Source organism: Balaenoptera physalus, assembly GCF_965194825.1.
Source record: "Balaenoptera physalus genome assembly, chromosome: 2".
In the NCBI taxonomy this organism is placed as follows: Eukaryota; Metazoa; Chordata; class Mammalia; order Artiodactyla; family Balaenopteridae; genus Balaenoptera; species Balaenoptera physalus.
The window spans coordinates 120,457,032-120,481,510 of record NC_138883.1 but is presented as its reverse complement, the minus strand read 5'-3'; the positions used below and the strand labels follow the sequence as shown (position 1 = coordinate 120,481,510).

Below are 24,479 nucleotides of genomic sequence, written 5' to 3'. Positions count from 1 at the left end.
AAAGTTTAGTGTCCTCAAAAAATTAAAAATACAATCACAGTACGATCCAGAAATCTACTTCTGGGTATACATACAAATAATTGAAAGCAAGCACTCAAACAGATATTTGTACATGTCCATAGCAGCATTATTTGCCGTAGCCAAATGGTGGAAGGAAACCAAGTGTCTATCCACACATAAATGGATAAACAAGATGTGGTATATACATACAATGGAATATTACTCTGCCCTAAAAAGGAAGGAAATTCTGACATATGCTACAACATGGTTGAATCTTACGCTGAGTGAAATAAGCCACTCACAAAGAAACAAATACTATATGATTCCATTTGTGTGAGGTATGTGTGGTAGTCAAATCCTGAGACAGAAGGAATGGTGATTGCCAAGGCCTGGGGGGAGGGAGAATGGGGAGTTACTGTTTAAAGGGTAAAGAGTTTCAGTTTTGCACAATGAAAAGATTTCTGTGGCTGGATGTTGGTGATGGCAGACAACAATGTCAATGTACTTAATGCCACTGAACTGTACACTTAAAAATGGATAGGATGATAAATTTTAACTCGTGTATTTTACCACAAATTAAAAACAGAAAATAATTTTCCAGAAAAAACACATACTAAGAACATATAATTTTATAGACACATTAAACAAAACCTTCAAAGAAAAGTTATTTCTATTTTATGCAACCTATGCCAGGAGTTTAAAAAAAAAAGGAAAAACTTGTTAGCTTATATTATGAAGCTAATATAATCTTGAGAAAGGAAAATTAGGAAAATCTAACTAAAATATTTGCAAAACAAATTCAACTACATATCTTTAAATCAAGACCAAATAAGTTTAATAACAGAAAAGTCATTAATGTAATATATCACATTAAAAAAATTAAGGGAGGGAATTCTCTGGTGGTCCAGTGGTTAAGTCTCCGTGCTTTCACTGCCGAGAGCCGGGTTTGATCTCTGGTGGGGGACCTAAGATCCCACAAGGTGTGCAGCGTGGCCAAAAAAATAAATAAATAAAATAAAGGAAAAAGTGACCTTTCTATAAGATCCAGAAAAAAATTTCAATAAAAATTAATACCTATTTTTTTTTTAAGATCTTACAAAACTAGGGAACTTCCTTACCTTGATAAGAGCCATTTATAAAAACTTGTAAATTGTTAAAACTCCAAATCAGAAAATAAACAGGGTAAAAAAAGTCTTAATTTCATTCAGCTTAAAATGCCAAGTTACTGAACTAGTTACCAGCATAAATCTAAGGTCACTCTGTACCCCAAATCCTATAGCATGGTTAACACAGATGAAACCCTGGAGTCAATTGTACATGCTTTAATTCACTTGTTCTACAATGCCAAAAAGCTAAAAAGCCAACTTGAAATTAAGAATACATGCACCTATCTGAGCAAATCTCATCAAAGTGGCCAAAATGGAATCTAGATTTTGTCTCTTATAATGGCATCAAAGGATATTGCAACAGTTTAAAAGAATAAAGAACTAAGGATGTAACTAGTCAAAATACCCAACTTCACCATAATGGTCTTTTATGGTTGCAGATGCATTCATTTATTTAATTTTAACCTTGAACCAAAAAAAAAAAGGGGGGGGGCACAGAAGACTCCTGAGCAACAGGGACACATCTCCATTGTTCCATTTCTTCTTTAATTTTTTAAAAATGCTTTTGCATTTATCAGTTACCCATACACATAGTTTACACAGTCAATAGCTCAAAGAAAGTAGTTTCCTACTGGTTTCCCCACTTCTTTCCTCAATCCAGAGGCAATGATTTTAGCTGATTATTTTACCTTTTTTTCTCTATACTCCTTAATATATTTTGTGTTGCTACTTCTTCATTTTTCAATTTTAGGATTGCCTACTGACTTTTCATTGTGAAACATAAGGACTTAAGCTCTACTCCTGGAACCCAGTCCTCTCACCCACACTTTGTATCTCATGTATTCCCCTATCCTTCCAAATGTAAAGAAAAAAAAGAAGTGTTATCATCTAATTATCCAGGTGACAGGAATATGGGGTTTACTACATTACTTTCTTCTTTTTTTGGTGTAAAATTTTAATATCTAAAAAGAAAATTCAGCAACACTAGTGAAATATGGGAGAAAAGGTAATATATTTTATTTTTGCATAAAATAATATATATAAATTATCTACAAGGAATGAAATGTTAAATTTATATGACTGAAATTTTCACATAATAATATATATATCTAAAATTTTTTCACTTTATAAAAATTTCTCCAATGTAATTTTAAACTAGGCCACTTTATTTTTATTTTATATTGGAGTACAGTTGATTAACAATGTTGTGTTAATTTCAGGTGTACAGCAAAGTGATTCAGTTATACATATATATGTATCTATTCTTTTAAAAATTCTTTATGCTAAAATACTTCATAATCTAAAAAAAAATTTTTTTGAGAGAGAGGACCAAACTACAGGACTGTGAGAATTCTGTTTTATAGCTTTGTGATTTTCCTAACACAACAGATGTGCCTACTCTGCCAACTGCAAGAGAAGCCAAAGTGACAGAATAATTATTACTAAACTCAGTAACTTTGATCAGAGATAGGTGTTCCCTGCTCCTCTATGAATATCTACTTTGGAACTAAAACACTGGCCACTGAATTTCAGATAAAGAACCTAATAAAGTCTTAATTAAAGTAAAAGCATTTATAATCACTTATTTATTAAGGAAAATTAGAGGAATTATCTAAATTAGGCATGTAAAATGCTAAATTTGTCATCTATCCTCATTAGGGCAGAAATGTTCCCACTCATAAACTATCAATAAATCTTTCATTTCCTTTACCCCTCCCACATGAAATCGTCATACTATGGATTTCAAGATTATGCAGGCATAAAATTTCTATATAAAGAAATACATATTATAAAACTTTTACAGCATATTCAAGTAGAAGCAGCTTGAGCTGTATAAATTTGTCTCACTGTAACCCTGTTTCAGATCCTCCATCATCCAACTGTAAGACAGCAGCTGAGAAATAGTGATCACAGTTGCTCCCATCTTTAACATCGCCCATGGACACAATTCTGCAGCTCCTTGTAATTGACACTGAAGAGTCAGATGGGAAAGTATCAGCCTATACTCTGTGAGTGTATAGAACTAGCCACGGTTCTAGTCATTCCTAGCTACCATGATCTGGATTAAGAGTATAAGGAGTTTAAGAGTTGTCTTTTATAAAACAATAGTGTTTAGGTATGTAATTAACTTCTTAAAGGCAATGGACACCTGTTGCAAATAACTGCCAAAAACATATTAAAGGGACTTCCCTGGTGGTGCAGTGGTTAGAAATCCACCTGCCAATGTAGGGGACATGGGCTCCAGCCCTGGTCCGGGAAGATCCCACATGCTGCGCAGTAACTAAGCCCGTGCACCACAACTACTGAGCTCATGTGCCACAACTACTGAAGCCCGCATGCCTAGAGCCCACGCTCCACAGAGAAGCCACCGCAATGAGAAGCCCACGCACCGTAACGAATAATAACGCCCGCTCACCGCAACTAGAGAAAGCCTGCACGCAGCAACAAAGACCCAACACAGCCAAAAATAAATAAATAAATTAAAAATTTATATTGAAAAAAAAGTATAACCTTTAACACTTAAAATATCATCTAGAAAACTCCATTCTAAACCTCAAATAAGCAGATGCCAAAAGGAAAAAATAATCTTAATTAGTTTAAGTAAACTATGAAATCAGGCAACCACCATGATGCAAAAGAAAAGTAGCACGTGTTACAGTATACACCCACCAAGGACTCATGCAGGAAAATATGGTTGAAATGGCTTTTCACATTTGTACAGGTTAACAGTATTTTGAGAGCTAAGAGTCACAGAATGAAATTTTATCCAAAACTAAATAGTTTAAGTTTCTAAACTGCAGTTATTTGTTACCTATTTAAAAATGCATTTTACAATAGAGTAACTGTTTGAAAACAAAGATCAATGGAAGAAATACTGATGTAGTTGTAATCTACTGACCCAATAACACAGACTCTGAAAAAAACATAAGAAAGTTATAGTTCTTTAGGTTCTGATCCTGAATTATTGATTAATGAATAATATCTCCAATAATGAATGTTTAATAAAAGAAAACCGATACAGAAAAGAGACAGTGATTATTAGCAGTGAAAGCACAACACGTAACATTAGAAGAAGCATGAGAAACAGGTATCATGGGAGTACTATTTCAAAATTATTAATGTGATTATCCATTTTACCTTTCTTAGCACATGGTCTTTGCCCATTTCAACCCAGCTAGACAGGTGATTAGAATTTGTTCCAAAATAAATTTTTAAAAAAGCACCTTATAATAATCAACTTTAGATATGCAGAACAGATATATGCAGCAAGACAAGAGTTTTATAAGCCAAGCTAATACCCTGAGATTTAATAAATTTATTTACTTTGCCCTTTAGCATGTCAATAATCAAGCCTGGAGGATTCCTATAGCATTTACTTCAAAGTATGGAGAAAGTTCCCTTTTGCAACCTTAAGGCTTAGTTACTTGGTTAGAATAAGGAGGAAAGAGAGGTTAAAGTAAATTTTACTTCTTTCTAGCCAAAAAAATTTGGAGATCAAAGGAGGAAAAAAAAGTGTGTCCCAAGGGAGATAGGTGTGTTAGCTAAATCAGAGTAATGACAAAAGTATTATTTTGATTCTCAAAAGAAACTGTCTCTCTAGGTGTCCCTGGCACCAAATAGGGTGTGGTCCATTAATATGGCCATGCTGTGTAGTTTAGCTTTCCCCAAATGCCCTTAGTTCTTATGTGGTAGAAGCCAGTAGGAGGCCAGGGGCCAGAATGGAGGTTATGGTAAAGTCTCAGAGATATGAAAACAGAGAGAACTGAGGGGTGTCCTGATCAGGAGGAGGTAAATAAATGGCTGATGCTCCACTGGAACACCGTCCAAGTGGAAAGAATAGATCAAGAGTTCACTAGCCACCCTTCCAGATCGGTGGCCCTGAGTACACTAAGTGAACAGGTAAACAAGCAACTCACACTGGAAATCAGAAAAGACAGAAGATATGATGTAGTAAGATCCCAACTTTTCCTCCTAACATGGGGTTACATATGCCATACTCTTACTTCGATACGCAAAGATGCCATCTTAAGGAAATAAGCAAGAGGATGGGGACCAAGGATTGTTATAAAAGAGGCTGGGTACTAACTATGGAAACTAATTAAATTACCGGATCAAACTAAGGTTTAAAACAAACTGGTTGCCTACTTAAAATTTTTTCCTTGAACCAACGAAGAAGGCTAAATCAGCTATAGATAGATAGCTACATATTCTCTGCACATCCCAGGTACAATGTGAGTGAATTTACCACCATAAGAATTCCAAAAGTGAGAATATACACATTAACAATCAGCTATATGTGTGTGTGAATTATATACACACACAACTATAAAAATTTTCCCATCCTATTAAAGAGAAAATGAAGGCAATGGAAACTACGTCCTATAAGAAAGGGTAAGATGTTTTTACCTCATTTCTCAAACTAACATAAAATATACTTATTGAAGTATTGGGGGGAAATGAAGATCCATTCTAAATGAGTTCTAGTTTTTTAATTTGACTTGATTTTCTGTTGAAAGGCAAAGAAGATGTTTTCCTAACATGATTATAAAAAGAGAGTAAATACTTGTGCTTCTACAAACCTAATAACCAAGGTAAAAAGAAAATGAATCTATTAGGAATTACGGAGTTATCTATTATTTCTCAGACTGCCATCAATTCTGGAAGACATCTACTACCTCTTTTTTTTTAAAATTATTTATTTATTTTTGGCTGCGTTGGGTCTCCGTTGCTGTGCACGGGCTTTCTGTAGTTGCGGTGAGTGGGGGCTACTCTCCCTTGTGGTGCACGGGCTTCTCCTTGCGGTGGCTTCTCTTGTTGAGGAGCACGGGCTCTAGGTGCGTGGGCTTCAGTAGTTGTGGCACAAGGGCTTCCGTAGTTGTGGCACAAGGGCTTCAATAGTTGTGGCTTGCGAGCTCTAGAGTGCAGGCTCAGTAGTTGTGGTGCACGGGCTTAGCTGCTCTGCGGCAAGTGGGATCTTCCCGGATGAGAGCTCGAACCCGTGTCCCCTGTATTGGCAGGTGGATTCTTAACCACTGCGCCATCAGGGAAGTCCTTTACTACTTTTTCCACATCAATGCCAGGCACACTCTAGCCAAAGAGATTGGCTTATATTCCATTAAATACAGTGATATCTTTATATTTTTACTAATTAAAATTTTCATTTTTTCCTTCAATCACCTAATTAGCATAATTTTCCAAGCAGAAATACTAATTTGGGATTTGTAAAATCACACTTGGTTGTAAACATTCAATAAATTATAACTTAAGATTCTTCATAAAAGTTCTTTTCATACTTTCCATGAATTAAATGAAAATAAACTATTATTTTCTCTATATTTAAATAACACGGTTGGCAAACAGGTATAATTTATATGCTTTTAGAGCCAAGGAGTCTCACAAACACAGAAATGGATAAATTAAAAAAATGTTTTTAAACCTTTTTAATTTCATTTTCTATATGGAATTAAATGTACTTTATGCAAGTCCTACAAAAATCACTATCAGCTTCCTCAGAGAGTGTGATAACAGGGTCACAAAAGAAATCAGAGTTTTAATTAAAACTAATACTTTACTATTTCTCTAGTAATGTGCTGAAAAATTAAATTTTGGAATGTACTTAAACTAGCACCAGTTTCTTTTGACCTTTAAAAATCACGTACTTTTATCGTTTGCATTCTAAGATGATGAAAGAGAAAAAAAATCAAACATATAACAGCTCTTTTTGTGAAGTCTCAAGAAACATAAGAAAAATTTCCTGGTCAAATTACAATAAAAACACAAAACATTAAACCTTTCTTGCTGGGCAGCTACCTATTATGTTTAACAGGCTTGAAACAAAATGTGTCAGAGATCAGGAGTAAGTTATCTGATATGTCAAGTGCATAAGGTCAAAGGTCCAATTTTATTAGGTCAGAGGTGGTATAAATAAAATCTTATATGTCAAAGAAGAAGGGTCACAGATAAAGTGTATATAATATAAAGACATCACAGATGACAAGTAATAACTTTAAGTAGAACAAGTATGTTTACTATAGATACCTTTGCTGATTAAAATGACGTGTGTGTGTAAATATAAAATTGCCTTTCTGTATCACACAACTCATATGCTACATTGCACACTTGTTTTCAGGAAAAAGGGGCTATAACCAAGAATAACTACATGAATTGAGAACTTAAAGAAAATTTAATACTTTTATACGGAAACAGTACACAAAATGAATACATCGATCAAATCTCAAACCACAACAGCCAAACATCAAACTATGCTTTAGTAGCTACAAAAGTTAGATAATATTACACATTTTTCTTCCAAAGTACGTGAATTAAATACTCTTTCCTTCTCTACTTCTCTCATTGAGATAAAAACACATAAAATTTAGATTCCAGTTTACATAATAGCAGTGCTCCACAAAAATTTAAAATAATTTTTTGTAAATTGAATAATATATTTAGTTTTTTTATTAAGAGAACTTAGTTACAAACAATTTTTATAAGTGGAAGAATTTCTTTTATAATGGGAATAATTAAATTCTAATTAATGAAGCAATTGAGGATTTTTTTTCATAGTGGAACACACACCTGACTCTAGCTCTAAACAGTAAACTTAAGTAGAGAATGGGGATAATAACATGAATGATTCAAGTAAAAAAAAAAAAAATTCCATATTACTCTCTCTTAAAATACCCATACAATTTGATTAAAAGGCAAAAAAATTATTTCAGGTAAACTAAATAGATGATTAATTCCATTTTTTATTTCACCTTTATTAATGGTACCTAAAGCCATTCTGTATAACCTTTCAGTTCAACTCGACTAAATGAGTTCTTATTAAATACCATACTATGTGTCAAGCATTATGTCAAACAATGGATATTACAGAAATTAAACATGTAAAGACTTCCAATTTCAGCCACAGTGACTGGCTTAAACTGGACTAATCTTCCAACTCCAAAAGTTGCACAAAATATACAAAACATCTATTTAAAGGCATTAAAGAACAGCCAACACAGCCAGAACTTGAGAGACCATGATCCCTAAAAGGAGGGAAGCACATGAGGCAAGCTCCACATTCACTCTGGATTTTTCCCCAAGGGCTTATGCCAATTTTTGGCATGAGAGAACAGTGCAAGGTGAAAGTGGCAGCCTTAGTAAGCTGAGGAGACAGAATTTGGTTTAGAGCTGTCAAAATAGTTGGAACTTGAGGGGCAAAAATCCTTAAAAGGAGGAAATCATAAAGAAGTGAGCCAAATTAACCATGTGCAATTTCCCCTCAAACACTGTTCATATCCAGAAACTTAGGAGAAAACAGCAGCTTTGTTCCTCCTACCTAGGTAAGATTTATTAAGAACCATCCACAGAATTACCCCTGCTTCCTGACAGCATCCATTCCAGAGCAAAGTCCCACGTCCTTGAACACTCCCCCCCACCTCCAGGTCACCTAGCAAAGACCCAAATCCTATAAGTCCTTTCTAACACGTTATTGAGAAACTATAACTTCCCATCGTGTGCATTTTCCCTTCTTTTAACAAGTCAATGAACCTAATTTTATTCAATTGTAGATGTGTTCCTGATGGTCTTTGCCTGGAGAGCACTGACAAAAACCTAAGAAAAAGAATGAACTATAGCTTCATATAAACATTAGGGATCAATCTCACAGACTTAAGGATGAGTGAAAGAAGCCAGGTACAAAAAGTACATACTGTATGATATCATTTATATGAAGTTCAAGAACAGGCAAGACTAATTGATTGTGCTAGTAGTCAAGAGACCAGTTACCTTTTGGGAGCACGACTGAGATGGGGCATGAGGGAGCCTTCTGGGGTTCAAGAAATGATTTATGTGCTGATATGAGTGGAACAAATGTAAAAATTCATCAAGCTATATACTTTAAATTTGTGTATTCTACTAATATATGCTCTACTTCAAAAAAAAAAGAAAAAAGAGTTAAACACACATGTGCACCTACACACAAGTACTGCCCTCAAAGAACCACAATAACCTTTCCTAGACATCTTAAAAGATGCTTGACAAACATGAATTTCTCATCTTTGGGTATGTTTAGAAATTTTCTATTAAAAATAGAACCAACAAATTCAGAGATTAGTAATGTCATACATATCTCAATAACAGTCGAATGAAAAACATTTATAAAACTACTTATACAAATCTAAATTCCATGTAAATAGCAATTATAGGTAGATAAATAATGCATTTCGCAAAATTTCTAAGTATTGTACTGATACAAAATTATCAATTTATATGATTTTTATATTGTTAACTGTTTTCCAAGAAACATAGAACATCATTAAATAAAATTATTAAAAATTTTAAATTATTAATATTTTTAAATTATTAAAATATCAAAATACCATAAACCTTTTTTTGCACTGAAATTATATAAACAGTATTAAATTCTTATTTCTATGTTTCTTTTAATATATATACTAAAATAAGGACATTTGTATACTATATTGTAGTAGTTATTAAATATTACATATAGTTTTAAATAATCACAGAAATACATATGAACATGGATTTCTTCATAATAGAAAAGAATATAGAAGGTACTCAATAAATGAACAAAATTAAAGTTTACCACTTCCTCATCTGAAAGTTCACGCCCTTGGATGCTGCTATTTTCTCTCACAGCTTGTTGGTGTTTTTTTCCTTTAATGTGGCTAAAAAGATACACCTCTGAAGAGATCTAAAAGCATAAAATCAAAGCAATGTAATGAGCATATAATTATATCTTACTTTAAATATTACACATTCTATCCAGTATACTATATGCAAGTTGCGATCACTCTAGCATTTACATATTAGTCTTAAAAATATTTTCTTTAGAATACAATTCTGAGACTCCTCTAGAACAGGGGTGCCCAACCCCGGGTTCGCGGACCGTTACTGGACCTCTTAGGAACTGGGCCGCAGAGCAGGAGGTGAGCGGCGGGCAGGTGAGCGGCCAGTGAGCGAACGGCTTTGTCTGCCGCTCCCTGTCGCTTCCGTTACCACCTGAACCATCCCCCCCACCCCCATCCGTGGAAAAACTGTCTTCCAAGAAATCTGGTCCCTGGTGCCAAAAAGGTTGGAGACCTCTGCTCTAGAAGACACATGGTCAAAAAGGCATGTCCTCAAAGCTAACCTTAACAGAGTATCATTTCTTCTAAGTATCAAGGTTCAAGTTTCAGTACTGAAAATGTTCCTTTTCTTTTGTGGTCATAATACCCAAAAATATTGACTTGGGCTATCATTAAGCAGGTATACATCCATTTTAGCAGCAACTGCATGCTTTGGTTCTTTGCACTGATACTGCTAACTGCTGATACTATTTTTGTACTACTTACTTTGCATAAACATCATGAAAGAAATCCACGGTAGTCAGCAGATGCCTTAGTATGACTTTTAAAAGATTGGGAGAATATATTTCCATAGTTTAATAAACTTCAGTAAATAAATTATAACGTATCATAACGATACTGATACTGACAACCTACCGGGACACTGCAGAGAGAACACTGCTTCTTTCTTTCATAAGGGGTCAATTTGGGGGCATAATCAGTATTTGCATGTCGTCCACTGCTTAACTCAGCAGCTTTTTCTTTTCTTTGTTCAATCTGTTCCATGTGCCTTCTAACGCTTTCATCATGCTGTAAATGAAGTCGAAGTGTGAGAATACAGAAATTTATTCAAGTTATACTGAGAACTTGAAAAAGTAATATTTCCATTAAACTTTCTAAAATAACAAAATGTCTTAATTCAGTATTAACTTGGACACTGAGGACAAGAATCTACATAAAGCCCTTTAATATCTCCTACATGCACAGTAACATTTCCTAAAGTGTACTTCATGGAATTATACTGTGGGTTATTAATAAGTATTGATATTTTGTGGAAGAGGTTCTATGGTCAAATAAGTTTGGAAAATAGTAAGTTAAAGCTACTTACTTACTCCAGCTTGTCACTGTGCATTATCACTCAATAAACCTAGCTTACACTAAGCAACATTTTACACACTTATTTGACCACAACATACTTTTGAGAAGCACTTCCTGGAACACACTATGGGAAATGTTGCCCCACAGGTAAAGACCAAGCTCATCCTAACAGCAGACAAGGCCCATCATGACACAGACCTTTACCCACATCGACTCCAGTGACTTCCCAGAAAACAAAAAATAAACCAACTAAAAAACACTATTTCAGACTTCTGACTTTGTGCTCATACCATTTCATATGGCTGGATGCCATCCCACCCATCTACCTATTCAACTCGTCTTTCTTTCAAGATTCAGCTCACAAATTATCCTCTAAAATTATTTCCCTGACTTCTGAAATCCTTCATGTTAGCTTAGTATCCTCCTCTGTACTTTCATAGCACTCCATAGCACTCTATCCATATGGAAATTATCTGCTTAGCATCTGAATCTCACACTAGATTATGAGTTTCTTGAAACTGAGAACCATGTCTTACTCATCTCTGTATCCCCATGCCTAGCACAAGACTCAATAAATATTTGCTGCATTAAATTTAAATAAATGATAAAGTTCTAGAACTATACAAATAGTAAAATAGGGTCCTCTACTCCCTGGAATTTACTACCCCTGTGAAAACCCAACATGTAAATAATTGTGACACAATGTAAAATATTCAGACTGCTAGAAACTACTAATGGTAAAGATTTTCTAGAAAATATAAGCTTATCATAATCTCCCAAGCAACAACTGTGCAATTCATAAACATTGAAATAATCTTTTAGTTTATTTCTAAATAATTAAAAGTCTATGAATATAAGAAAGCTAGTAGTAATGTCTTCAAGTCATTAACAAATTAATTAGCAAAATCAAGAAATGCTAAAATTCCTTTACATTTTTTCTGTCAATTGCTTTATCTTATTAAAATAATTTCAGTTTTCAGATAGTTGAGTTGGAATTGATCATACCCAAAACCACATAAGTCTTATTCTCCAAATACTGATATTAGGAATACAAATTAATTCAGTTTTTTTAAAGAAATGCGACTGATTCTTTTCTTTTTTTAATAAATTTATTTTATTGATTTATTTTTGGCTGCATTGGGTCTTTGTTGTTGCACGTGGGCTTTCTCTAGTTGTGGCGAGCAGGGGCTACTCTTTGTTGCAGTGCGTGTGCTTCTCATTGTGGTGGCTTCTCTTGTTGCGGAGCACAGGCTCCAGGTGCACAGGCTTCAGTAGTTGTGGCTCCCAGGCTCTAAAGAGCAGGCTTAGTAATTGTGGCGCATGGGCTAAGTTGCTCCGCGGCATGTGGGATCTTCCTGCACCAGGGCTTGAACCCATTTCCCCTGCATTGGCAGGCAGATTCTTAACTACTGCGCCACCAGGGAAGCCCTAATTCAGTTTTTATACAATTAATTAAATCGATAAAATTTTAATCTCATGCTACATTAAAACAGCTCTAAAATTTCAAATTAAAATATATAATATTCCTACCTTGAGCTGAATTTTTTTCTGTAGCTCTTCCATAGCTTCTTGTTGAGCAGCTGTGAGTGCTGCCAATCGTTCTTCCCTGTCTCTATAAGAAGATATTTAAAAATTATAAACTCAACTGCTTGGAGTAACAAATTTCATGAGGTTAAAAAAATACAATTAGGACACATAGGCTTATATATTCTAGAGAGTTTTTTAAATTATTTTTTTCTGAATGCCTATTAAGTCTCAGATACATTATTGCTCATTAAACATTTGGGAAGCAACAGACATTATTATTTATAAAAATAGGTTTCTGGACCCAAGAATGGGTTTAAATACTAGCTCTGGGGCTGTCATTTAAATATGGCATATTGAAAATATATATTTAACTCTTTTCCCTTCCAAAAACCTATAAAACAATATGAAAGGAATAGAAAAGGCAAAAATTCACAAAGACAAAGAGAATAGGAGAGGAACCAATCACAAACAAATTATGAGACATACAAAGAAGTATGACCATGTTTAGGAAAAATGCAGTCAAATGAAACTCTCTGAATGAGGCCATATGCTGGATTTATTTTGTATTATAAATACGTTATAAGAATTAAAAGAAAGTATGCCAACCTAAGGAAAAATATCGTGACAATGATTCAACAGATAGAGAATCTCAACAGAGAAAGAGAAACAGTTTTTTTAAAACTTTCCAACGAAAGGAACTAGGAGTCCTTAAACAAATGGCTTTCTAGGGATGGAGCAGGGAAAATATAAGATGAATTTGAAGCATCTTGCAGTGCCAGGAAGTAAGGAAGTACTCAAAAAAACAAAATGATGAAGTATGTCAAAGGCAAGCAGGGGTCAAATGAAAAAGTTCCCAATGTCCAAAGGTGACAATTTGAGCAACAAAATAAATACCATAATACTGGTTTGTAACCCATAGTATAATACAAATATAAACGAGTCCCCGTTGACATAACAAAGGAATTTAATAAATAAATGGGAGAACAAATATCCTGTACAGAAGAACTGCAAATAATTAATGTATGAATTCTTGTCTCAAGGAGGTAGAGAATAACTCCCCATCTCTTCAGCATAGGCTTGCTGGCTTGCTTCCAAGGAGGACAGCATAGGGAAATTTTTAAACTATACAGTGGAGAAATCTGACAAATACTACCTTAGCCAGGTGATCAAGGTTAACAAAATCAGTGATAAGTCAAGGTGATAGTATGAACCTTAGACATTTTAAAAATGGTAATTCACATTCACCCCTGTGGTCTTCCTCACAAAACCCATAACCTCAGTCTAACCATGACAAAAACATCAGAAAAATCTTAAGTGAGGAAAAGTCTACAAAATACCTGACCACTACTCAGAACTGTCAAGGTCATCAAAACCATGGAAAGTCTGAGAAACTGTTACAACTCAGAAGAACCCTGAAGAGAAATGACAATTAAACATCTGAAGAAATAGTGGCCACTTTCCAAATTTTATGAAAAGCATTAATGTACAGAGTAGGATAATCATGAAGAGAACCAACCTACTGGTGAAAAACAAAGTCAAAAAGAAAATTTTGAAAACAGGAAAAAAAACCCAACAACTCACCATAAACAGAGGAAAAACAGTATGATTAATGGCCGACTTTTCATCAGAAACAACAAAAATAAGAAGATTCAAAGTATTGAAAGAAAAACCAAGAATTCTATATCCATCAAAACTACCATTCAAAAGGAAGGCAAAATAAAAATATTCCCAGATGAGCAAATACCAAGATAATTCAATGAAAGCAAACCTGCCTTACAAGAAATACTGAAGGAAGTCCATCTAGCTAAAAAGAAATAATGCCAAAGGGTAACTTGAATCCACAGAAAGAAATGAAATACACCAGAAATGATAAATATGTGGATAAATATAAAGGAATCTACAAATACATTTTCTCTATTATTCTAATTCCTTTGAAAAATGTGGGACTGCATTAAAAAAACTGTAACACTGTATTGTTGAGTTTATGACATATATAGATGTAATATATATGACAATAACAATACAAGAAGAAAAAGACATAGTGCTACATTGGAACAAAGTTGTTCTATTTTACCAAAATTAAGTTAATTTTAACCTGAAGTAGTTTGTGATAAGTCAAGATGAATACTGTAATAAAGAAAGCAAACACTAAGCAAATAACTAAAATAATACAGTTTTTAAAATCAAGAGAAAAATTTAAATGATGTCCTAAAAAGTACTGGTTGAGGGACTTTCCTGGTGACACAGTGGTTAAGAATCCGCTTGCCAATGCAGGGGACACACGTTTGAGCCCTAGGCCAGGAAGATCCCACATGCTGCGGAGCAACTAAGCCTGTGTGCCACAACTACCAAAGGCTGGGCGCCTAGAGCCCGGCCTCCACAACAAGAGAAGCCACTGCAATGAGAAGGCCACGCACCGCAACGAAGAGTAGCCTCCGCTGGCGGCAACTAGAGAAAGCCCGCGCACAGCAACGAAGACCCAACACAGCCAAAAAATAAATAAATAAATAAATTTTAAAATGTACTGGTTTAACAAAAAAGAAGACAGTAAAGGAGAAAAAAAACTTGAGACATACAGAAAACAAATATCAAAATGGCAGACATTACATTCAGTCATATCAATAAATTACATTAAATGAGAATGGACTAAACAATCAAAAGGCAGAAAATTGAAGGCCAGATATAAAAAGGAACCTCAACTATATATAAGTGACATACTTTAGATACAAAGACACAAAAAAATGTTTCCCTTTAGACAGAAAAAGACATATCATGTAAACAATAAACACGGCAATATTTAAAACAGAAAAAAAATTGACTTTAAGACAAGAAATATTTTTTAAAAACCCAACGAGGGATATTTCATAATGATAAAAGGGTCAATACTTTAAGGAATATAAATTACATGCCCTTAACACTAAGGCACCAAAATACATGAAGCAAAAAATTGTCAAAACTGAAAAGAGAAATAGACAATTCAACAATTATTTTTGGAGATTTCAATAACTCTATCTCAAGAATTAATACAACTAGACAGAAAATCAGTAAGTATACAGAAGACTAAACACTGTCAACTAACTTTACTTAACTGACATTTAGAGAACACTCCATCCAAAACAGCAGAATACACGTATTTTCCAAGAGCACACAGAACATTCTCTAGGATAGTCTACATTCAAGACCATAAAGTAATAAGTTCAATAAATTTAAAAGGACTGAAATCATACAGAAAACATTCTTCAACCACAAAATATTTAATTAGAAAACAGAAAAACTGGAGACATTCCAAATATTTGGAAACTAAATAACATGCTTCTGAATAACTCAGGAATCAGAAAATCATAAGAAATATTAGAAAAAATCTTGAATTGAATGAAAATAAAATACAATGTATCAAAACTGATGAGATGAAATTAAAGAAGTGCTAAGAAGAAAACTGATAACTTCAAATGCTTATATTAGAAATGCAGAAATACTTAAAATTAATCAACTAAGTTTTGACTTTATAAAAGTAGGAAAAGCAAAGCTAATCAAATCCAAAATAAGCAGAAGGAAAGAAATGATAAATATCAAAGTGGAAATCAATGTAACAGAAAACAGAAACATAATGTAGAAATTCAAAGAAACCATAAGCTGGTTCTTTGGAAAAATCAACAAAATGTACAAACCTGTAGCTAGACTACCAAGAGACAGAGAGACAGAGAGACAGAGACAGAGAGGAAAGACATAAATTAGCAAATAAGGAATGAAAGAGGAACATCACTATAGATCATGTTAAAATTAAAATCCTTACAAGGAGCTATTAACAACTTTATAAAAATACACAACTTGGATGAAAAGGACAAATTCCTAGAAAAACACAAATTACCAAAGTTGACTCAATAAGAAACAGAAAAATCTCAATAGATTGATAACATGTTAAGAAAAATTTATTTGGTAATTTAAAATCTTCCCCAAAAGATAACTCCAAGCCCAGATGGCTTCACTAGTATACTGAACATTTAGCAAGAAAAAATAACAATCCTACACAAAGAGTTTCTGTAAATAGTGGAGGAAAAAACACTTCCCATCACATTCTCTGAGGCTAGGATTGCCATGACATGAAAGCCAGACAAAGACATCACAAGAAAATTACACACCAATATCCCTTATGAATATAACCTTAACAAGAATTCAACAACACATAAAAATGATTTTACACTATGACCAAGTGGGAATTAACCCAGGAATGTAAGGTTGGTTTAATATCCCAAAATTAATTAATGTAATAAAACATATTAATAAAAAATAAAAGCCACATGATCATCTCAATGAATGCCCCCAAAGAAGCATTTATTTAACCAAATTCAAAGTACATGCATGCTAAAAACTCTCAATAAACTAGAAATAGAAGAGAACTTCTTCAACCTGATAATGAGGATTTATGAGAAACCTACACCTACATCATACATAATAGCGAAAGACTGAATGTTTCCCCCCTAAGATCAAGAACGAAATAAGGATATACAATGTCACAACTTCTATTAACATTATATTGTAGGATCTAGTCAGTGCAATAAGGCAAGAAAAAGAAATTAAAGACATCTGTATTAGAAAGCAAGAAGTAAAACAATCTCAATTTGCAGAGGACATGAGCTTTTATGTAAAATATCCTAAGGAACAACAACAGCAAAAAAGAAAACACTAATAGGAAAATACTCATCGGAAAGTTGCACAAGATCATAAAAAAATTATAAAATAAAATATATAAAAAATTGATTGTATTTCTATATATTAGCAAAAATACTAACAAAAATGAAATAAAATAACTCCATTCACTATGGCTTCAAAAAGAATACTTAGGAATAAATTTAAGAAAAGAAATGCAAGACCTATTTTCTAAAAACTACAAAATACTGTTGAGAGAAATTAAAGCAGATAGAGACACATACCATATTCATGGATCATATACAATATTGTAAAGATGGCAATTCTTCCCACAATGATTTATAGATTCAAGGCAATACTATAAAAATGCTTGCAAGCTTTCTTTTTTTAGAAACTGGCAAGCCTACCCTAAAAAATTATTTGGAAAGCAATTCTGAAAGAGAACAACAACATTAGAGAACCTACATTAATTGATTTCAAAACTTGCTATAAAGCTACAGTAGTTAAAACAGTATGGTGCTGGAGTAAGAATAGACATGTAGATATCAAAAGAACAGGACAGAGTCCAGAAATAAACCCTTACATCTATGATTAATTGACCGTGAACAGGCAGCAAGGATAGTCTCTTAAAAGCTAGCCTCTTCTACAAATGGTGCTGTGATAAATGGATATTTATATGCAAATAAATAATTTTATATTTTTGATTCATACCATACATAAAAGGTATCTTAAAAGGAATTAAAACCTAAATGTGTGTCAAACTGAAAAACTATAACATTTTGAAGAATATCTTATGACACAGGGTATAAAAGGATTTCACAAACAAGATCAAAAAGTACAAATAAATTTGGCCAATTAAATGCTTTTTCCTGGATCTTTGAATCTTAAACAAGTGATTTTAAAATGTAGGGATGGCTGAGTGCCATTTAACATAATCAGGGCAGCAACAAGTTGACTAGACCGTTTCCATCAAAAGACCACCGCTGTGGCTCCTGGGACCTAGTCTCTGACACTTGACCATGTCCCAGCCTGGTCATCTAACCACCTATCACTTTCGCTCCCAATATTTTACTTAAAATTTGCTTTGCTTAAGTTAGCCAGAATCAAATTCTATTTCTTACAACTGAAAATATCTTGAAAGATCAAGTTTCCCATCCAACAGAAATGTTCAAAAGGTTTCCATTTTGAGTAGGATGTCTTAATTCCTGGAAATCAAAATTCAGTATAACATTTCTGTATACGTTAACACTTTCTAAAAATTCTACATGACAGCAAATAGCTTTAAGACTTGATTTGAATATGCACTCACTGCAAATGTTCATCAGGATCAAAATCAAGACAGCAAATGAAGTACCTAGCTCTTTCCCGGGCAGCATCTTCACGGGCTTTTTCCTTTTCTTGCCTCTGTTGCTCAATTCGGGCTTCTTGTTCTTTCCTCTTCATTAACAATTCTTCTACACGGGCCTGCCGTTCTGCTTCTAGAGCTCTCTTACGTTCCTAACGTCAGAAATATTTTAAAAGATGTTAGAATTATGCGTAAGATGAAAATGATTAAAGGTGACATAGCTTTGACATATACTTATATATTCAAGCCAAATAGATCCCTGGCTTGTCATTAGGTACGCTTCTCAGAATTTAAATAAAATCAAATACCAATACTATCTGGTTTTCATATGTCATTTACCAGTGCTACAAATAATTAGAAGAATAAATGCTGGGCTTCCCTGGTGGCGCAGTGGTTAAGAATCCTCCTGCCAATGCAGGGGACATGGGTTCGAGCCCTGGTCCGGGAAGATCCCACATGCTGCAGAGCAACTAAGCCCGTGCACCACAACTACTGAGCCTGCGCTCTAGAGCCCGTGAGCCACAACTACTGAGCCAGTGTGCTGCAACTATTGACGCCCACACACCTAGAGCCCATGGTCCGCAACAAGAGAAGCCACCGTAATGAGCAGCCTGTGCACCACAACGAAGAGTAGCCCCCACTCGCCACAACTAGAGAAAGCCCACACGCAGCAACGAAGACCCAACACAGCCAAAAATAAATAAAATAAAATAAAATAAATTTATAAAAAAAAGAATAAATGCTATTTTAAGCAGATACTATCTTATTAGAACCTGATACATATTTTATGGTTAATCACTTCTAAAGCCTTGTGTTTGGAAATGGTTATAGAAATGACAGAACATGATGAAGAAAGCATAATTAACAGATTTTATTTCTGAACTAAACTTTCATATAGGAATTAAGTGAAGAAAAGCTTGTGGCAGGGAGAAAGAGGCATTATAATATAGCATAGTGGGTAAGAGAGTGAACACTGTATTAGATTCCCTGATTTTGTTTCCTGATTACATTATTTACCAGGTGGGTGACCTTGGTCTAGTTATATTATATATGTGACTTAGTTTTCTGGAAGACAAATAACAGTAGTGCTTATTTCTTAGGATATTGTGAAGAACACATGAGACAATACATGAAAAGCACTTACATAGGGGTTGGCATATACTAAATTCTCAATAATTATCATCATCATCATTAATGCAGAAGATACTTCATTAAAATACTGTGATATACTTCCTGTGTATTTTTGCCTACTAGGAGTACTTAGCTAATTTTCACCATATTACTAGATGTATTGATATATTTCTTTCAATTCATCCCCATCCCCCAGGGAGCTCACACAACATCTCCCTGGTCCCTACTCTTTATGATAAATGGAACACACTACACTGATCTAGGTTCTAGTAACCACTACTTACATAGCCTTGGGCAAGTCATTTTACCTTAAAGAGACCCAGTTTGCTGTGAGATCTAAATTATTAACATAGGTAAGTACTTAGCAAAGTGTTTAGTACATAGTAAAGTGTTTGGCAAATGACAGAAGAAAAGAAATGCTAAAGCAGTTTCTGTTTAGAGAACACTGGGGAGAGACGCTAATATTTCTAATAGTTAACTAAGTTACTAAGAAGCTCACAATGGTAACTTTATATCTACAACAAGCTGTATCTACCCAGGGGAAGAAAACCTTTTTAAAGTAGTAACTCAAAAGTGTCCCTATTTCTTTTCTGTCTTTTTTTTTTTTTTGGTGGGGGACCTGAGAACTAGAGGGAATGCACTGAATTCAGGAGAGCATATCTGACAGATCATAGACTGTTGGAGGCGGGCAATTATATTTTAAATATAGTCTTTACTTTCTAACATACTATTCACGAACTGGTTATAGCTATTTCTCATTACTAAACATAATATGTAGAAACTTTTTTAGTTATATACTCTCTGAAAAACTCAAGAGTAAAAACAATCAAACCTGGTACAGAACATTTTCTCCAATAAAAAACATGAACAGGGACTTCCCTGGTGGTCCACTGGCTAAGACTCCACACTCCCAATTCATGGGGCCCGGGGTTCAATCCCTGGCCGGGGAACTATTCCCTCATGCATGACTCAACTAAGAGTTTACATGCTGCAACTATGAGTCCACATGCCACAGCGAAGAACTCCACGTGCAGAAACTAAAGATCCCACATGCCGCAACGAAGATCCCATGTGCCACAACTAAGACCTAGTGCAGCCTAAATAAATAAATAAATAAATATTTAAAAACAAAAAACACGAACAAAAGAGTTTTCCCTTAAACTCAAATTTATTTTTTAAAAATCTGCATTATGTCTGAAAACACAACTTTCACACTAAAATGCAAAAGGTTAAAGCATTAAACGTAAAGAATTAAACCAGAACTTTTCATTTCATAATTTACAAAACCAAAATCTTGAGGGATATTATATACAAACAATTACTTTATGTGTATGTGCAATGCAGCTAAGTTGTATGCATAAATATGACGTCAACTTGCTGATTGTTTTTACGGATATAAGAAATACTCCAACATTGTACTAATAGAAATATCTGGACTTCAAAAAATATTCAGTCTTCTAATTTCTGTTTTTAATAAGTGGAAGAGAAAATTGGTAACTGTATACCTAATGAGTAAAATTAGTAAATTCACCAAGTATTTTCCTTTCTAAAATTTAAGTTTCCTAAAATATAGGAAACTTTGTACCCCACAAAAGCATCTTGTACAGGGCAGGAGTTCGATAAATATCTATTAAATGAATGAAGTGTAACTTTATAAAATAATATTCATTATAAATCTATATGCTCACAAATAAAAAGCATAAACCTACAGCAAATGAACTGGAAAGATATCTAACTCTCAACCCTTCTAAAACCTCTCAGACTCCCGTGTACTTTGTTTCACAGTCAAGGATGTGTTTATGGCAGCCTGAGAAAGGATTATGCAACCCCGCCCTTTACGCCTACAAATCAGAAGATTAGGGCAAGAGGACAAGGCAGAATATCTAAGGAAACTGGGCTTAAGACTAATCCATCAATAATTTATATAGCAAAAAAGGGAAATTGAGAATATATGATGGCAGCATTAACTTAGTATTTCACTTACAAAAAACAAGAAACACAATTGCCTTTAACCATTTAACATTTATGTGAATGTTTCAAGAGTAAAAGTAAAGCAGATGGAGGGCCTCTGAATTGTTTATTAAGTTAGTACCTTACTATTATTATATTTACAGAATGTTTGGCATTATCGCCTTGTACATATAGTAATGACTACATATTTAAAAATTTTTTATATTTTATATATATGTTATATATTACCAATGAATTTTTCTAGTATCAGTTATCTTGATTAAACTTATGTACATACGTTTTAAATTTTTCACTGAAAATTAAATCCATAGGAAATTTCTACATTTTTAAAGATAAAAATAAGTCTGAGTAGTCAAAAAAAATTTTAAGTGTTAGTCAGTTCAGAAGATTCCTTACTACTTTCAGAAAATAACTGCTTTCCTTTATGCCTTAATAAATGTTCCAAATTATAAAATAAGAGTCATCATTTTTAAACAGAAGATAACTGTTATATTTCAAATCTTCAAATCTGCAAAATAAATGCAGAAAAAGTAACTAAAGATGTCTATTCAAAAATATACAATATTACTCATCTATTTCCCCCCAAAATCCAGTTAAGAAGTTACCTCTTCCATAGAACTTTCCCTGACATTCCCCTCCCGCCAAGAGAGCTAATTATTCCCTACTCTGTGATACCACTGTAAGCTATACAGGTTTCTATTACACTTTCACACTGTGTTGTATTATTTGCCATAAAGGCAAAGATCATATCTCATTTATTTCTGAATTATTAATACCTAATGCTTGCTCAAAAGCAACACACAATTTTCAAAATAATAATTATTTTTTTAACATCTTTATTGGAATATAAAAAATAATTATTTTTATAAAATGGTTTGATGTAGAAAAAGAAAGAGCAATAAAGCTGAAGGGATGGCTCAAATTAAAAATTCAAATATCCTATTTCATTTACTCATCTAAGAATGTTAGTTAATGGGTAATTAACTTTTAAATGATAAAAGTGAAATTTTTTACTGCTCCTTTGAGAGGAAAAGCTAAAGTTTCTCTAATAGTAGTATCCTGTATTTTTAAACATAAGTTACCTTGGCACTCAGATTAAAATGAGACCTTGAACTCAAATCAAACAGAGATTGGGGTGAATATGGGACTGCTTGCTAGTGTACAAAAAGAGCATAAAGTAACCAATAAACTTGAAAACTGTAATGATATTTTAATTTCCTAAAATTACCAGTGACATGAAGAAGCATGAAACATTAATAACATCCCTAGCTTTCAACATAACAACAAAGCTCTTCATGGTCAGGTCCCTAACTCTACATGCCGTACTCACTCATCTCCTGCATAGAATGCCTACTTCGCACCATTTACAACTGTCTCAGTTTTCAAAACTTAGTTGAGGCATCGCCTCCTCCAGGAAGCTTTTCCTGACGTTCTCACGTCTTTGCCACTCTCAATTTGAGTAACAGGTTCCCCTTGATGCTTCCAAAAACGCCTTTACTGTTACACTAATCCTAATGGGTTAAGATTTGTTTACATATATGTCTTCCCATTGAGATCAAGGATATATCTTTTTCATGTCCTTGAGCAAAGCACAGCACACAGATTATAGTAGTAATTCAATAAATGATGACTGAATGAATAAATAAATAAATATTAGTCATAATAGATAAAGTATGTCTGCATCCATATTTGATCTTGAGGAAGATTTAAATAGTTTAAAACCATCACTAAAGTTTATGTGTTAAGTCTTCTTCCCATCCTGAAAATGGCAGCTAACTTACGGTATGCTACAGAGGTTAAAGTACCTGATGACACTGCCCAATATATGACAGGTGCTCCTTGTCATAAGCATAAAGATTGCCCAGTTCTTTAAGGCTATATACATTGGTTCAAACACAATCCATTTGTAAGGGAAGAAAGGAACATATTCTTGCCCAACCCAATTTGAAAAGAATAGATAATAATCTGTCCAGAGCAATTTAGTCCTTCATCTGGTTGAGACTAGAGATCCAAATTGACAAAAACACTGATAACCCTATCTGAAGGAGCACACACTGCCTTGGCAATCAGACTTCCTGTTTCCAAACCGTGCTACACTAAACCATGCATCCTTGGGAACACAGACTTGGTCTTACTCCTTTTTCTATCCTCAGTACCTGGCTCAGAGCCTAGGAAATGGCTGGTGCTCAATAAATGCTTGCTGAATAAAATTCTACCTGAACAGCTTCATCACGTGCTTGCTTTTCTTCCTGTCTTCGCTGACGCTCTTCCTGTAACTCATTAAGCCTCTGCTCATATTCCTTCAATTTTGATAAAACATCATGGCGTTTGTTCTGGGCTTCGAGGGTATTTATAAAGGCAATTTCGTTTACCTGCAATAAAAAAAAACGGAGAAAGTGAGTTTCAAATCAGGTTAATTCTAACGCACATCACAAAAATAAGAAACTTAACAGTCTTTATATAATAATACAAACCAGTTTTAAGCACAGACCAAAAAATGAACGACTTATAGTCTTTTCTTTCAATACTTATCCCCAAAATGGATAATAATCCAGTGTACATAACAAACCCATAGGCCGTAGTAAGAAATGATTTAGGGAAGTGGTCCCCAACCTTTTTGGCACCAAGGACTGGTTTCGTGGTAGACAGTTTTTCCACGAACGGGGGTGGTGGGAGGATGGTTCAGGCATTAATGCGAGTGATAGGGGGGACGGTTCAGGCAGTAATGCGAGCAATGGTACAGGCGGTAATGCAAGCGCTGTTCAGGTGGTAACGGAAGTGATGTGAGGTAGCAGATGAAGCCGTTTGATTGCCCAC

The 24,479-nt window shown here is 34.1% G+C and overlaps 1 protein-coding gene across 8 annotated transcripts in view; it reads right to left on the bottom strand.

The window, feature by feature from the left end:
* The window catches only part of SCAPER (S-phase cyclin A associated protein in the ER), a 467,951-nt gene that overhangs the window by 272,190 nt on the left and 171,282 nt on the right, over positions 1-24,479 (bottom strand). For all 8 annotated transcript variants that reach the window (XM_082452595.1, XM_082452600.1, XM_082452599.1 and 5 more), the window contains 5 exons: positions 23,879-24,034; positions 18,570-18,712; positions 12,572-12,653; positions 10,601-10,753; positions 9,703-9,810 (listed from right to left, as the gene is read on the bottom strand). In XM_082452595.1, the coding sequence (XP_082308721.1) occupies positions 9,703-9,810; positions 10,601-10,753; positions 12,572-12,653; positions 18,570-18,712; positions 23,879-24,034 (642 nt within the window). The remainder of the gene's footprint in view (positions 1-9,702; positions 9,811-10,600; positions 10,754-12,571; positions 12,654-18,569; positions 18,713-23,878; positions 24,035-24,479) is intronic.